Source organism: Varroa jacobsoni, unplaced genomic scaffold, assembly GCF_002532875.2.
Source record: "Varroa jacobsoni isolate VJ856 unplaced genomic scaffold, vjacob_1.0 scaffold_1192, whole genome shotgun sequence".
Taxonomy (NCBI): Eukaryota; Metazoa; Arthropoda; class Arachnida; order Mesostigmata; family Varroidae; genus Varroa; species Varroa jacobsoni.
In genome coordinates this window covers 217,267-234,018 of record NW_019214094.1, presented here as the reverse complement: position 1 = coordinate 234,018, position 16,752 = coordinate 217,267, and the positions used below count along the sequence as shown (strand labels likewise).

At 39.8% G+C, this 16,752-nt stretch overlaps 2 protein-coding genes across 4 annotated transcripts in view; one reads left to right on the top strand and one right to left on the bottom strand.

The window, feature by feature from the left end:
- The window catches only part of LOC111267468 (succinyl-CoA:glutarate CoA-transferase), a 5,257-nt gene extending 1,444 nt beyond the window's left edge, over positions 1-3,813 (top strand). The window contains exons 3-5 of one of the 2 annotated variants that reach the window (XR_002684634.2): positions 53-291; positions 487-895; positions 2,580-2,719. Coding sequence is in view for 1 of the 2 variants with exons in the window: in XM_022845740.2 (XP_022701475.1) it covers positions 53-291; positions 487-737; positions 2,580-2,704 (615 nt within the window). In the remaining variant the exon portion in view is untranslated. Of the gene's footprint in view, positions 1-52; positions 292-486; positions 896-2,579 lie in introns of both variants that reach the window. The other variant, XM_022845740.2, reaches the window with a different exon arrangement.
- LOC111267467 (immunomodulatory peroxidase) overlaps positions 1-16,752 on the bottom strand; it is a 92,211-nt gene that overhangs the window by 61,913 nt on the left and 13,546 nt on the right. The window lies entirely within an intron of this gene.

The following is a 16,752-nucleotide window of genomic DNA, read 5'->3' as shown; positions in this document are numbered from 1 at the left end:
TATTTGTTAGCATATTCTTTTACTAACAGGGTCTGTATATATTTCAACGCAGGTATCGTTATTAGTCAACATCGGTTCAAATTATCTTAACGCTGGGGTTGATGGCAAACGCTGGGGCACGTCGCACGCTAGCATAGTGCCATACAAAGCGTACCGAACAAAAGATGGTTACATAACTATTGGAGCAGGTAGCGACAAGCAGTTCGAGGTAGTCTGCCGTCGACTTCGATTAGATTCTCTCATTAATGATGAACGTTTCATCAGCAACACCGTTCGAGTAGCCAATCGTAGGTAAGAGCTACCCTTATACTGATATATATTAGCCTTTATACTGTTGAACGCATAAATGCTTTACAATGTCAGCTATTTAGCCGTATCTACCGTTTCTTACATCTATTTGATGGTGTAAAGCACTTGTACAATAGCTCTAGACTTTGTGCGAGTAGAAATAAGTGAGCGTGTTATTTATTTGATGGTAAATTCCAGAGAACTCGACGCAATAATTCAAAACCGTTTTTCGGAGAAGACTAATGAAGAATGGCTAGATGTCCTCGAAGGGTGCGGAGTTCCTTATGGACCGATAAACTCAATAAAAGATGTCTTTGAAGATGCGGCCATCGCCGAACGAATGGTAACCATAGTAAAGCATCCGTGCGGAGATGAGGTAAAAGTCATCGGGCCGGCCGTTCGCTTTAGCGACTCAGTTAATGAGGTACGATCAGCACCACCGCATTTAGGTGAGCACACCCTCGAGGTGCTGTCTGAATTCTACAGTAAAGAAGATCTTGAAAAGCTGATCACGGCAAACATAGTCGAACTGAAGAAGTGATCGACACTGCCACTCTCTTCTGTCTTTCACTACACTGGAAGGACGAGAGCATCCCCCTTTACGACGGTAATTTTTGTCACTGGATGACCCTAGGAGCATGTAACCGGGTGGGAGTTCTTGCTAACGGTGCCTGGTTTACTACAATTAGAAACATTATTTTGCACTAACAAGGTACTTGAACAAACCGTTATTGCCAAAGGGTTTCAACAAGTGTTATAGTTATCTGTGTTTAGCTTCTTCATTGCCAGTATGTCGGCTGCCGAAGCGTCTGTCTGGTAAAAACTAGGATAAGAAATGCAATAGACTTTGTTGTAATCAATCTTTATCACTTCGGGAACGCTCTTTTCTCACGCGTCATCAGCTTACGTAGGTGCTGCGCTGAATTTCAGCTGTGCACTTCACTCTGATGAAGTAGCCAAAATAAGAAACAGAACGTCATCCGAGACGGCTGGAGTGTAGAAAGCCTGTGTTAATATCAATTGTCCGCTCTCGCCTTGCCATTACCATTGGAACTAGTGTAGTTTACGCGGGTTTACCTATCTTCATCCGGATATTTGGACAAAACAGGAATATTTGTCCATTAATATCAATTAAATGTCATGTACATCCAATCTGTCTTCATTATGCCTACAACTGGCTAGCCGGAAGCTAGGACGCATTGCTGATAAGATATGTTTTGCGGTAGCTTCGGGGAGAGCATTGCAGTGAAGCGAGGGCAAGGACTCGAACGTTAGGAACGGAAGCCTATGCATTGGACAACTCTGGTTATCTATAGAATTTTGCCTTTCGTGTTTCTAGTTTCATCGGCTGTACGTTCTATCCTAGTCCATTGCAAAGTAAAACTATCATTGGAGAATAAATCATCTGGGTAGTTTTATAGTAAATCGTTCTCGCATCGTCAGACGTAATAGATCGAGTATTCACAAGAATTTATTTAGTATTGTATTAGCAAATACACCGAATTTGGATCCTTCAGCTTTATTTTTAACCCAGAATTTAATTATTACGACCTGCACATATATCCAATTACCCTAAATATGTTGATGCAGCATCCATAAACAACAAATAACCCCTATACTAGTGGTATTTATTAGTGATCATTTGAAGTGCAAGAAAAAAGGAAGAAGGGGAATCAGATACTTTTTCTGATCTATAACCTGTGCCACAAGTTGATTATGCAGATTTGTTTTTGTGTGGACCTGTAACACAATGTACGCCAGTGATATAATTGGAGCCGAAGATCTGTATTCACAGAGCCCTCATTTATCACTCTATAGAGCGAGCTGTGCGTTTTCGTTGCGAAGTCCATTTAGTTACTGATAAGGTAGAGCTAATCGGTAGAAGGCGTCTGCCCGCTGGTATCTTCTCTTGCTACTCGTCATCTTATAAAATTATAGGTTTCGTTGTGTGCATTAACTTCCTTCCCTCACCAGTTCAACCTTCACTAATCTAGATAGATAATTTAATTGCACGACGACAGTTATATATTATTCGACTTTTATTGCGTTCTGTTTCATTATTCTATATTTCGTCCATGGGACATCATTTATTTGACCAGAAAAATGCCGGTGCTAGACTAGCAGAAATTATTCCACTCTGACGATGTTAGTATTTTCTTCTGAAGCGTAGTAACTGGCATATCTCTCTCTCTCTCTCTCTATATATATATATGTATATATATGTATTATATATATGTATATATATATATATATGTAAATATATTATATATACATGTGTGTTGGCTTTTCAGGTAACGGATTTCTCAAAGCACGGCTGAAACGAATTCGGTTGCGGAGGCAACCTCACTATGGCATTAGTGGCAGCTTTTACGAAATTCGAATCTCGGGTCATCTTCGCTGGGGCTACAGAACTTGATCTGTAGTCTTTTTGCTTTCATTCATGATTCGTACGCGTAAACCCGTATATATATATAACGGCTTAATTTATGGTCGTGAAATTACTTTAACCATACACTGATTATTGTTAGCCATCACTGAGAGACGTATGGCAAAAACAATTCGCTCTGTGCTGTCGTGGTCGAGTACAAATGGCTTAGCTTATGCTATATGTGGCTAATTAATAACGGTAGGCAACGTGTGTTTGTACATACGAAAAACGCAAATACTTGCCCTCGGTTCCGTTCTCCTTCCGACCGACCGACAAATGTTTATTGTGTATTTGACAGTCGATCGATACGAGTACAGCAAATCAAAAACAATAGATAGAACATGTGCGTTGGGTAAGGAAGAAGAATGACAAACCTCCAGGTGTGTTTTACGAGTGGATCGCTTCGCCTCGTTGGATTTTCGTCTCGTCTGTAGTGGCTCAAGGGATATTCAATCTCCACGGCCGACCGTAGGCAGAAATAGGGTAAAGGTTCGATAGTGGCTTACTGCCATGACCAAACGATTGAACAACACCGGAGCGGCAATCGTTACGTGAACAGAAAAAAATTTACTTTGCTATTGAATACATATTGTAACGGTATATCTACGGGGACGTAGTAGTGCTGGGTAACCCATCTTTTTCATTTACCCTCAGCCAATGCCCTGATTAGGGTCCGACTGCATAGAGTATGACGCCTACCGATTTTTGTATACATGCAATATCCCGCATTGTTGCACACCGTTATACAATTGATATAAAAAAAACGTTGTACGTCACAAGTCGAGTAAACTCGTTCGATTCCAGTTCGCCTGAACTATCTGAAGTAACTAGAATCTGCAGTTTAATTCAGACTAGATGAGGACTGTTTTCTCATTGGGACTATACATAGGTAATGTACGTTGTAATCCAAACAAAGGGTAGGAAAATTCCCTTGTTATGAAGGAAAAGCACATTGCATTGGGTGGATAATAATAATATAACGCGATACATTGATTGTACTGTTACGATATGCCCTTAGGATTTAGCAGGCATGTGTGTGTGTATTTGGCAACTTTTTAGGAACAATAAAGTCAAATGTAATTCTGACACGTACAAAACGGAGTCTTCTTGTCTCCTTCAGCGGAGCTAGCTGACCGCTGCCATCCGTGCACACACAAAAGGTACTTTATGCGAATGCGCGTTATGTCAGGTGTTGTAAATTTTGTCAGATAGCACAGCACAGTATCGTAGGGTGATAGGCTTGTCACAGAAACTTCGCTTCGCGCGAAGCGATTTCTTCACGGGGAAACGGACTCAGTCTGTAAAACGTATGCTATATAATAGCGTACGTTACTCAGCTCTTCTTTGCAGATACAAATTTAAATACTATTGTAGAAGTTTTTACCGTAACAACAAGCCATACGGACGATTTCTTATCCTACGATAAGGTAGAAGTTTGTTCTGAAATTTTGTTACATTAAGAACCTTGGGCTTGTTAAGCTGGTAAGTACAAATCTGCTTTGATAATCATCATGTACCTTTTCATCTCTGCCATAAAATTATCATTGACGTTCTTCTATCGTCGTCTCTAACACTTATCGCTATCATCGGCAATACGAAGTGGTGATGAGGCCAGACTGACGATGACACACGACTCGACAAGCATCTGCCACTTTCGTAATATGTGGCAGATTTAACACGAACAGATGTATAAACAGTTTGTATCTAGAAACATGTGCTTATTATTACGTATAAACAGTTAAATAATGCTGACAGGGAGAGATATGTCCAGGGTACGCATCCCACACTGGCAATATAAATACATCAAAATAGCAGCAACGACTATAGAAAGTCGAACTCATGTTTAATATCCTTGGAGAAAGTACTACTCGTTGCTAAAAGCAACAATGCTGGATTGAAGTGCATATGTGTACTTTGTACACAAGTTCACTGTGATCTCTTAGCAATAGCACCGTAGTAATTATCTTGATCCCTTTAGATTAGCAACATCAATCCTTTGGTGTGTTAAAAGATATTCATTCAAGCAAGTATTTCAAACAAGCGCAGATGCATGTGTGCAGCCATTGCATAAGATTTACCAGTTTCACTATTTTTAGCTCACCTTGCATCTATTCGGCTTTACAGGCAGAAAGAGCATCCCGTACATGATGATGCCCTCGTGCCTTATTAGGTTGTGCTATATTGGACCAGCTCACTATATTGAAACGACGAGCCGTCGTACATCGACACACAGCTATATAGCTAGCTGGATCTATAGATGTACAAAAAATCGAAATCGGCTAGATGGAACGATACGAGACGAATCGGCCCGGAGCAGGCCATTCATCAGGAAAGCTACTCGGCGTCTTCCTCAACGATATCGTTACTAGTAGAGAGGAAGAACAGCGGTAGAAGCGAGATGAATCAGGCCAGCAGATTCGTATACATACTACATGAGCTAGTACCACATCTCATGAATACATGTTGTTTCATTGGGTTAAAAGAAATCTTACCGTAGCAAATTGTGAAGCAAAGACAAATGTAAGAGGCCATCATAAGCGATGATAATGTTGTGGGTATCCTATAAAGAACGTTGCTACTCATATGGTACAGCCCTCTCCGACGTGTACGAGAGGTGAATAGCCATCGTAGCAAAATAGACATATTTATATCGCAAATTCAGTGATCTTGTTGTTCGGTTACAAGATTGGTAAGTGGTAGAAATGAAATTTACTCAGAACTTAATTGATATAATGGTTATAACTGTTAGAACGTAACGGCTGCAATTTGCCAGAGCGTCCGCAACATTCCGTCGTCTTCCTTAAAATCCGACCGCCAGCTGATCAAATGAAGACTACAGGTAGCTGTCTTAAAAATATGGACACAATGTAAATTTTAGCTGAGCATATAATCGCAAAGTAATCTATCATAGAATGTATAACCTATCCTCTTGGTGCAGGTGTTGAAATTGCGACGATTTGTGAACTTATGCTAAGTGCTGTGGTGTTTTGCGGCATAAACTTTATGTTCAAGGTACCTTAACAGGAGAAGTAGTCCTCGGGTCTACGGACCGGACAGGTTGTTTCATAAGGCCTCTTCGTCCAACTTGGTTGTTTGAAAAAGTCTCACAAATGTAGGCTAGAACGTGTATTTTGTCCTGTTAAAAATAAAACGCTACACCTTCACTAAGGTTCTTCCGAATGCGTAGTAGAATAGGGCTATGCAGTAAATTAAACCATGTATTACTTTTAGGATACCCTATATTTACGAAAAGCAGCAACTGCATCGATGTAGAATAACAAAAAAAAAAACGGAAACAAGCAACTTATGTTGGACCGACACATAACGCCGTTATACAGAATATCTAGAAGACCAACAAAAAACAGTGACATTCTTCAAAACAGAAGCTTACATTTTTCCTTTTCCGTGACTCGTTAATAAAAAGTCCCGTCTAATGGTAGTGCCCCGCCTTGGGGATTAGTTGCCGTGGTCGACGAGAATCGCTCTTGACAGCATCAACAAGCAGGGGCACCTTTTTACGTTCACTAATTATGTTCCAAATTGCTGGCCCATTTTCCCTTTCCGAAATTCTCTCTATGCGATAGTGATCTTTTTATCGACGGCGATGACGATGCTGTTGTTGCTAACTATCTTCGGATGTAGGCGGAGATAAATCGCTACAAGCCCGAGCCAGTTCATATGTGACAATTCAATGGTCGACAAGAAAGCAAACAATTACGTACTTGAGTGTACAATGATTTAGTTATGTATGTTTCCATCGATTGCCAACTCAGCTACCTCACTTATTTGTTGCCCCGTTATGCCTCGATGTTGCTATCTGCCACTGAAGTGCTAAAGGTCACATGTTTGTTTCAAATCAGTCGAGCTCGCAGTATCTGCGACTGGGCAACTTCAGCCATAACAAGCATAGCACTTGCCGTACTGTCCTTTATACACATATTACCGTTCTGGTGTAATTACATAAAGAATCTATAGCCGTTTCGTTAAAAACAGATTATCTCTGCCTTTTACTTTCTAAAGTAGTCTTGTTAAGACGACGTCTTATTAGTGACGAAATTATAGCGATAAAAGATTTAGGCTCTTCGCTGTAGCTAGCCATGAGTCATATAATGAATAGAACTTTGATGAAACATATGCTCACGAATAGTACTTACTAATATATATAACAATAATCCATTGGAAGTAACGAACTTGAGCAATAACGATGATCCTCCTAATAACATAGTTACAGCATATATTTGTCGACGTAACAACGTTGATGATTGTCATTTATCTACAAACGTATTTGTAGAGGGCGCGACATATTTCAAAGGGTCGATCTACGTTACTGTGTGCCGTTATGATCTGTGTTTCGTAGACGATAGTTTCATGACGGTTCCCTCAAAGAAAAACTAATGTGTCATCTAGCAATTCAAGGTAACGTTGGCCAAAAAAACATTAACATCTGAATTGTAAGTACACATAGATGTGGCGAATAATGAGATAGGTGTAGGCCTATGATAATTATGACAACGGTCATGGTGGTGGTAATGAAGTGGAGAATAAATCTACTCACTTCTATTCATTCGGTAGTCTAACCTGGACAAACAATCAGAAGACGTCACCTGCCGGTGTCTGTTGTCCCATTAACCTTGCCTCACTAACCTTGCCCTACTGAGATATGCTTAGGGAGCGAAAAGACATCTGTCAGACACTACGGGTACGCTCTGGATACGTAACTAGCCGCTACGTTTGTTGGGCCTTCAGCAGCAGAGAAGTTAAATAGGCAAACACTTCGCCACTGCAAAATCAATAAAACAAGGGCTATTTGATGGAATATCGACACGCACGATCGCTGAGTTAGTGCCAGCGACTTATTTGCGTGATAACTTACGCCCGGCTTTTTTGAAACCAGTAAATTTTCACTAATCGAAGTTAATCAAATCTTACCTAGGCGTAGTTTGAAGTGTTAGATATCAGTTTACTGTATACCTTAAGTTAGGAATAAGATTATGCTAAATGCTATTGAACTATAGCCTTACCGGGTGGGAGGGAAGACAAATAGCTTTTTGATCGTCCTTTTCCGCCTTTGTGTCAACTCTAGTTGTAGAACGTTACAACGTCGTGCAACAAAAATTTGCATTGTTATGCTTTAAGGTGATATCCAGCTTGAAACAGGCCAACATTAGGACTCTGCTGTCCACGTCTTCCTTTTTAGCAGATTTCACATTTTCTAGTTCAATGCCGATCTGAACCACATTAACATACTCTTTTATTTTTTTTAATTTAAATATATGGCATCATTAACATTACCAAATTCAGCGGCAGTTCAGTATCCAACCAATCAACAGGCAAAGCATCATTACGATTCATGCTATAACAATTGAAACTATATTTTTAAGAGCTTTGGACTTGAAATAGCTATAGGCCAGCCTACAAGAGAACGGTGCATCGGAGCTAAAAGCAACAATAAAAGCCCCTTGATCTGACGATAAAGACTTCGATGAGTGGCACTTTTGAAGAAGCTAAATATTCGGGAACGAATACATACATAATATAATTCACTTAAGGCTTAAATAGATTGTACGCTAAGAAATAGCAAAGTAATGCCCATATGTATATATGTAACCCTTTCTGTTTTCTAACGGAACTTCTTGCCGTCATTACCCGGGTTCCATATATATTTACGTTAATAACCTCGCCCTTTACAGAATAGTGCTGCGATAACGAGCTTCACTGCGTTGTTGGTGCTCGTTGCATTGTGTTGCCGCCCAGCTACATACATGCCACTTACTGCACGTCTTAGCCGCCTTCAGGGAATACTTCAGGGTTGAAGTTCAGTTCCTTTTAAGGAAATCGCAGTTTTTCTAAAGTAATAGCCGTGAATAAAAATGCATTCGTTTCCCGAATGATCCAGCACAGTCGATAATAGACCAACATTTGCGTGGATTCGTAACTCTTTCACTCTGGTAAAAAAAAGAGCAAAATTGTCTCGTTCACTGAATTGATAAACCTAACTGATACTCGACGATCGTTTTATCATACAGTATCTACCTGTCCAGCTTCAAAACAAAAGTTGTGAAGTCGTAACGAGGCAATGATATATACTGCTAAAAACTGTGTCAGCAAATACCCCCAGCCAATGCTGTTTGGTAAAGCAACAAACGAAGTAGCACCTGAGCATACGAGAAGCGTATGATCTTCTTGCTTGTTGATGACAGACAAATCCTCGTCCCAGAAAAGTATGCAATACGAGCACTACGAATCAATAGGGCGTCAAAAGCCGCTATCTTGTTTTTTATTTATTTTTTTCTAAAAACGGCAGTGGATGATTATGGAAGACTTTGTCGATACGGGGATAATATTATGTGCTTTGATTGACTACAGGTTTACTTTACCTAAAAAAGGACAGACTTTTAGTTACTTGCCCTGTTTATGTGGAAGAACTTTCACAGTCACCGCTTTTTCAATTGCTTCAAAAACCAACAATAAGGGTTGCTCTGCTGGGTCTGCGTAAGGATTTCTCTAACAGACCTATGAACATGTAGAGTCGCCATGTTAAGTTTTTCATTAAGTTTTTCGTTGTCCATGAGTTTTCTCTATCATCTGTGAACGCTAAAGATTCTGCCCATATTTGGTCAGTAACATGCTTGCTTCTAGCTATAGTTAGTGGGACGGCATTTTCAACGAAATACACATTAGCTATCCATACCATGACGCCCCCTAGCCGTGTGTTATCACGTGGCAATGACGCCTGGTTAGAACGTCCAGACATATACAGACGACGTCAGTCTTTCGTCGTTTTTCTTCATCGTTGCCCCTCAGTTACATTTATTGCCCGACGCTGATTACAAAAAAATCGCGGTAGATGATCATTAACTAGCTGCGCTGACAACAATGTTGTACGATAACGAAGATAGACAAACCGACGTTACCTAAATGATATCTTCAAAGCTCTACGAAAATTTGAATATGACGTTCTCAGCTGATCGAAGTCCAAAATTCGAAAGTCGCTTGACGCTATCGGCTCAAAATATCTAGTGTTACTAAAGAGAAAAGATTACTGCAGTATATTTGTTAAAAATTTTCTTATAATTTTGATTGAGTGAGCCCATAACAATTAATCTACGTATGGTGAAGTTATTTGAGCCAAACGAAAGGCTATAATCGGCCACCATTACTGATTTCAAGTCAGTCATTCAACAATGCGTCGCCTTTTCCTATAAAGGGCTATGTTTATGGCTGGAAAAAGACTGTATTTTATAATAGTTTACTGCAAAATTAGGCCGATTAAAGATTGTAGTTTAGGGCCTTGTAAAGTTCTGTTGCACACTCTTGAATCGACTTCTGAACACTAACAGCATACGCATTATTCTTCAAGGACAAATAAGCCTCCTAGTGGGTATGTACGACTTTTATCCGTAATCGTGACTATTCACGATATGTGAGACAATTATCGATAGTCTAGTTCTGTCCGAACGATGCGATGACCCAATTAAATATTTTAGGCTTCTTTTGAAAGCAAACAAATAAACGGGAGCAACGATACTTGGTACAACAAGTGTGAGCTTAACATGCACGTTCCTGCTAATGTGACTCCTCTATGGTCCTCTCGATTTTTCCCTACGATCCGCACCCACGACGTCCGGCCTCACGGTGACCCATATAGTCCTTAGGTGCAATGTGATAATTTCTACAAAACGTGACCTGGTTTCAGATTATTTTTGCAAATGTAGCTACGAAATATAGAATTTCTCGTTATTTTGCTTCTTCATCGAAATATAGTCAAAAATCAATTTACCGAATTGTTCCGTATTTCTGACATTTTGAATTGTTATTCTGTTACGTTAAAGAAGGAAGTAGACACCGAAAACCTGTTTTTCTATAACCCCAGCTTCCCTCATGCCTTTATTGTCTAATAATATCTTGCCCATTTCGTATTTAACCCACTCGATAACGAACGCCGATATCAAATTTAACTGCTTTTCTTACTGAGTACATTTATAATAATGATATCGCATAGCTTTTAGACGATACGCCCAAACAACGGGGCTATCACCAGTGACGAGAAAAAAGCAGCGGCATTCGTCTCAATATCTGATCGAAAACCAACTGAGTCTAGCAGTCTCCCACCCGACCAAGATCCCTAACAACCTGTAAGATCTGCGAAATAAGCATCTGATCCGAATGTCCGTTACAGCCTATTAGGGCAGCTCTAGAAACGGTAACAAACCAATGTTGCTCTGACGACGGTCGCCATTACAACTGTTAGATAAAAGGAGTGTGTAGCTCTCCCCGTAGTTGTTCAATGGAAATCTAGGCGTTTAGATGTTTACATGAGATACCAGGTAGACATACAGAGAAACCGTTGCTAAATTCTATAACAGAACGATCGCCGTCGTATCGGTTTGCAGATAGGAAAGAATGTCTAGCTTAACGGTTTATTACAGCTCAATTTATTCAGTGCCTACTACTCCTGTAACTGTGTAGCCATGCGTATCTTATGCCGTCGAAAAAAAAAGAAAAAATGTTTATACTATGAAATATTGTCACTGAATTAAATATGCGCCATCTTAATTTACGACCCGTTTTGATTTTTTTGCTAACATTTGTGAAAAATTGTGCGTCCTCCACTGAAACTTAATTGATATCATTAGCAAAAATCGGCAAGATGGGATACGTAACAATTTTTTGCTGGGTAGCTAAAGATGCATGTCGTCTGGCGTTGTCATAGTGAAAGACGGCGCCCTCGTTCACTGGTTCCATTCAATTTTTATCAATGGCTACTTGTTGCAATCTTGGTGGTACGCCTATCTTCAAAGTGCTTCATGCTATGCCTGAGTAAAGGTACTCTAATAATGTCAGCACATCTGTTACTATCGAATTCCAGTTACATCAACGGAGATTTGCGATTTGCCTGACTTATGGAGTCCAGTTCGAAGAACGGTTAACACTTTCTTGATGACCTAATTTATAGTAAACGGAAAAGACTTTATAAGATGCCGCTGCTGTCTTAGTCACCAGACGTTAATATTACCCAACTGAACCGTTTGTCTGTAGCAAACGAAAGGCCCATTTATCTGCACTGTAAAATCTAACCCAGTGTCCGACAACCTTGCCTACATAGATCGAACAACAATATGTCATTATCATCAAAGGTAATTGCCGGTTTTTAAAGCCTTGAGGGGAGCAGGGCGGTGAAATCCGCTAGTTGTTTTGTAAAGTTTCAAAATAGACAGCGGAAATTTAGTCGTTTGTGCTACACTTTTGTGGTAATCGACGAGATGAAATCATTTCGCTGACCTTCAAACCATGTGACATAACTACGCTCGACTTTTTTTTTAAAAGTATCTAAAAGCAAAATGTGCTATGGACAGTGGACAGTTTTAAGGGAAATAGCCGTTGTACCATTCTAGAGATATGTAAGCTTAGATGGATACGAAAAAAGTAAGGAAGAACTGTGTGAAGCATGAAGAAGGTCAAAAAAGCTTAACTTATTGATGTTTTACGTCAGCAAAGTCTTAAATATAAAAAAAAAATGTATTATGAATGAAGATCTGGAGAGTTACATTCGGTTTTTTCTTATTGGCATGGTCTTGACGTTCCTCCCGATAAGGGTGAGGGGGTCTAGAGCGTATTTTTTTTTGCTCAAAATGGCCTTTGCTCGTTGTAAACTATGCAATTCGTGTCTCGATATGGCTTGAGATATGAATAATTTGATTTTTACATTCAAAGCTGCGTTAGCATTACGACTGATAACTCTACACGAAACAGATATTCCAATATTATACATTTGTTTATTTTACGTTGCACGAAGATAACGATTCTAAAATACCTGTTTTACCTTGCGATTCGGTGTGTATCTATCAGCGATTTGTATTCTTCGGTTAATGCTCAATATTTTCTGTATATTTCGAGAGTTTAACGGTGCAGCTAACACGAGCGTAAACATTTGCTGACTCCCGTTGTCCGCTGTGTGATCTAATTCTATTGAAAGCAATGCTGAAGGTATCACTGAAAAGCTTCCAAGAAAAAAAGACGCCAAAAAATAACAATCATAAGTCAAAAATAAACTGAAAGTAAGTACTGAGTAGAACAATGACGGCGTTTGCAAGCAGGGCCGCTTTAATGAATTGTTTGTTCGTAGCAACTCGCCTAACAGCTTCGGCTCTCAGGTTATATTTGAAAAGCCGATCGGTCGACAACTGGACGATTTTTATCGCAGTGTCCTTTCCAAATCTTCATTCTCCTTCATACGACCTATTCTAAGACCATAGACCAGGTACTGCTTAGACCAAGTGTTATTGGCCCGTCAGCGTCAGGTCTATGGTGTCAGCTTAGAATCTAGATAACAATGACACATATTGTACTGTATTTACTGCGGTGGGCTTAAATTGACTGCAGTTTAGGCAACTGCTACAGAGCAAAAGCTTCCTCTGTATGTTCGACTCTTTATATATGCTGCTATGATTATATATGCTAGACAAACGGGTCAGAGTAATCTGTTCATGCTGTGATAATTTCTTTGAAAATTACTTATAAACATCTTGCCGATTTTGCAAGATGCACCGTTCAATACTGTTCAGCTCAAACATGTTGGGACTAAACAAATATGCCAGAACACTTCATTCGGTTAACTGGTAGGCTTATAACCATCATTATTGCAATGGTTGTATCTCCGTTCAGATCGCGTTAACTATTATAATAAGCTTAGACTTGATACTTATCATTCATTAAGAGGCATTTTTTAGTTTTTAAACGGGGAGCAGGAACTGCTCACATTTTTTGCGAGGTCGGTTTGTCTATATTTACGACTCATTTATTACCTCGGCAACGCTCATTCGCCAGGATGTCTTCATCCGACAGTTGGAATACCCTAGCGTCCAATGTAATTAACTTCACACTGCGCTATGTAGACTACAGCGATCTGTACGGGAGCATGTCGAACAGGATTCCACTGATCATAAAGCTGACTAGCGAATAGCTCTTCGGAGCCGTCAGGGCTACCCCGCACGAGCCCGTCGTGACACGGCCACGATTTCGTTTATCATAGAAGCGCACGCAAAGGTTGCGGCTGTCCACTCTGTCCATTATAGTGGATCTACCTCCTCTATCCCCAGCAGCAAATCCTCAGATTTGTCGTCGACGGAGTAAAGGGTGCATTTTCATGGCTTTCTTCTGCAAGCCGGTACACAACACAGACGTGCTGTAGCTTTAGCCTGTATCCTCTTGCCCGGGCGTACGGTTTTAAGTCTAGGTAACCCTGGCGGCAGGTTTGAATACGGAGGCCTTTGCTGATGCTGAAAAGATCTGTTAAGATATCCTTAGCACAATCCAATATAGTGCGGCTTCATTCAAGGTAAAGCCACTGATCCTTTATTCGTTCCGCAACACGCGTATCATCGTCGCCTGCCTTGTGCTACTAATTTATTTGCAATGATTGATACTTTGAGAATGGGATCCTTACTGGCGGGCATACGAGTCGAAGAATCCGCAACACGGCCTTCGAACCTCACATTGTCGACACAATCAGAGTGCATCATCCCAGTTTGGCTTGCCTTGTCAACCACAACTTCCGCCCACGGCCTTCGACATGCACTCCCCCAAAACAATGATAATAATTTGCGTTTGCAATTCATTCTCCTGAACAAAACGTTCAGTCAAGTCCGCTTAAAAGTTTTCCCACATCTTTCCCGCGCCAATTTTGAAATTGATTCAAGTCTGTAGCACTCTTTATAAATGTCGACGCCCCCTTTACAATTTGTTTATGTGGCCGTTCGCATTCCTTCGCAAGCCGCTGGTACCTCTCAGCCTATCACTTCGCGCCACCGATAATAACCACCATTGCACTTACACAGATGAAGTAGACTAGCACCTTTTTGTCGTAAGCCGGTAGGAATATAGGTATATAGATATGTATTTATGTCTGACCTTTTTCTTTTAGGTTTTTTCCATAGCCATATCTGAGCAAAATATGTTTGCCTCAAGTGCTATTTCTGACGGGATATACATTTTCAATATAATAATTATTCACTGCAGTTACATCTTCAATTTGGGATCTAAATCACTTACTAGTTTCTTCGAAATATTTTTTCTCGATCCGCAAATAGCTTTTTAACAATAAGCACAAGTTAACGGATATTTGTTGGTGTAAAACTAACTAAAGTGTAGTTGAGGTACACTGTGCACGGAAAATTCTAGCGGCATTATATTTTTGGCTAATAGCGGGTCAAAGGTTTAAAAGATATAGGGCTCAAGACGGCTAACAAGTATCGAAAAAGCGCAGAACGTCTTAAAAAGATTAACGGTTGTAACTTATCTGGACGACCCAATATGCAATTAACATTGTCCTCTTCAGAACGATTTTTAATTTTATCCAGGCATGTGAAAAATATTTTAGCTATTTTTTGAGCCTTTTAAATTAAAACTCCATTAAAAATCTTCCGGTTTGCTCCATGGTAACCTTTTTTTGAATTTTTTTTCAGAGCCAGATAAAAACTGGCAAAAACTGGATCAGATGCAGATAACTTTTTCGCCGTAAAATTCCAAATAAACAGCCGTTTATGTTTTTTATTTCGATTCATTGATTAGGCTAACAGCTCGTAGTTGCGGACAAATGCAGAAATGTCCTATACTTAGTTGAACAATTCTGGCGTGTTAAAAACGTACGATAGATATATGTAGTCTATCCAGCTGCTATATGGATAATAATAATAATAATTGTGACAATCGAGAAGAGTTGATGATTTTGCCAAATATCAAAATAATATATATAATATGCGCGAAAAAGGTAATCGAAATGAATTGACTTTTGAATGAAGTTAGTTGAAATTTTGTGTCCTGGCCGAGCTGGTTCCCTTTAAAAGTCGGTCTACAAACAAAATAGGACCAATTATCTACCGTAGTAGACCTGCATACTATATCCATACGCATTTATCGCTATATGACCTTCACCCACTGACCAACGGCCAAAAAGTACTCAAAAAGCAGTACGTATCCGTGAATTCATAGTGAGTAATAGGATTTATGTCGACCCAGATAGTCGTGCAGCAGAATTTTCGCTCGCATCTGAGGTTTACGCAATACTGAATGGGAATGCAGTAACTGTCTACAAGAGAATCAGTCAAGACGACAGAAAATCTGTCACGAACAAAACATTCGCCATCAGAAAAAGCATTAAACATGACTTTATGCGTAACATAGCGTTCGGATGTTTGTAACAACTAACGTGACTTGTAAAGCAGTTTATTTTAGGTCCCTGGCTGATTGAGGCGATTCGAAATGTTCCGGTCCGTTTTGATTTGGAAAATGGGTATTAGCTGGAACTGCTCTAAATAGATATTATTGATTATAGGTTACTAGGCTTTGTTTACATTTAATATCATAGGTTCGTGACTATATAGTATCCAGCAAGCGTATGCCAAGTACCGTACGTTTCGTCAACGCAATGCCCAAAACGCGTCGTCACAAAACAGATCGTGAAACCTAAAACACTAAAGACTCGCTAGGGATAATCTATAAGACACAGTGTATGTTCTAAGTTGTAAACTAACACTTGAATCCGGTTAAATAAAGAATAACGTTCCTCGAAACCGAAAATTGGTCGAATAAAAATGTGCTGAATTAAAAAAATATCTAAATAAGTACCTTCTATTCCTTCTAAGCTGCACCGATTCGTCAGCAAGATGATTTAAGGTAGCTTAGTGGTAACACAAAGCTGATTATTACTCAGTAACTTAGTTCGAAGCAGATAAAGTTAATTTGAAGGCCGAAGACCAACGTCAGTATCACCATTCCTATGAAATCAACAGTATCGTCTCTACTCGTTTTAAATACTTACTGAGAGCTAACACAACGTTGACGTGCGATCATATTCATCATCACCACCGAGTTACATCAATGGCTCAGCTATCATATATCATGGTTACTAAAAAACAATGCAGCCATGATGAAAGCATGACTGTTCTTGAGAATATGTGTGTTTGTCCTCATATCACATTGATATGACTGGGTCTTTGCGTGCATTTTTTCGTGTGCGGAGTCCTTGTTTACTTCCC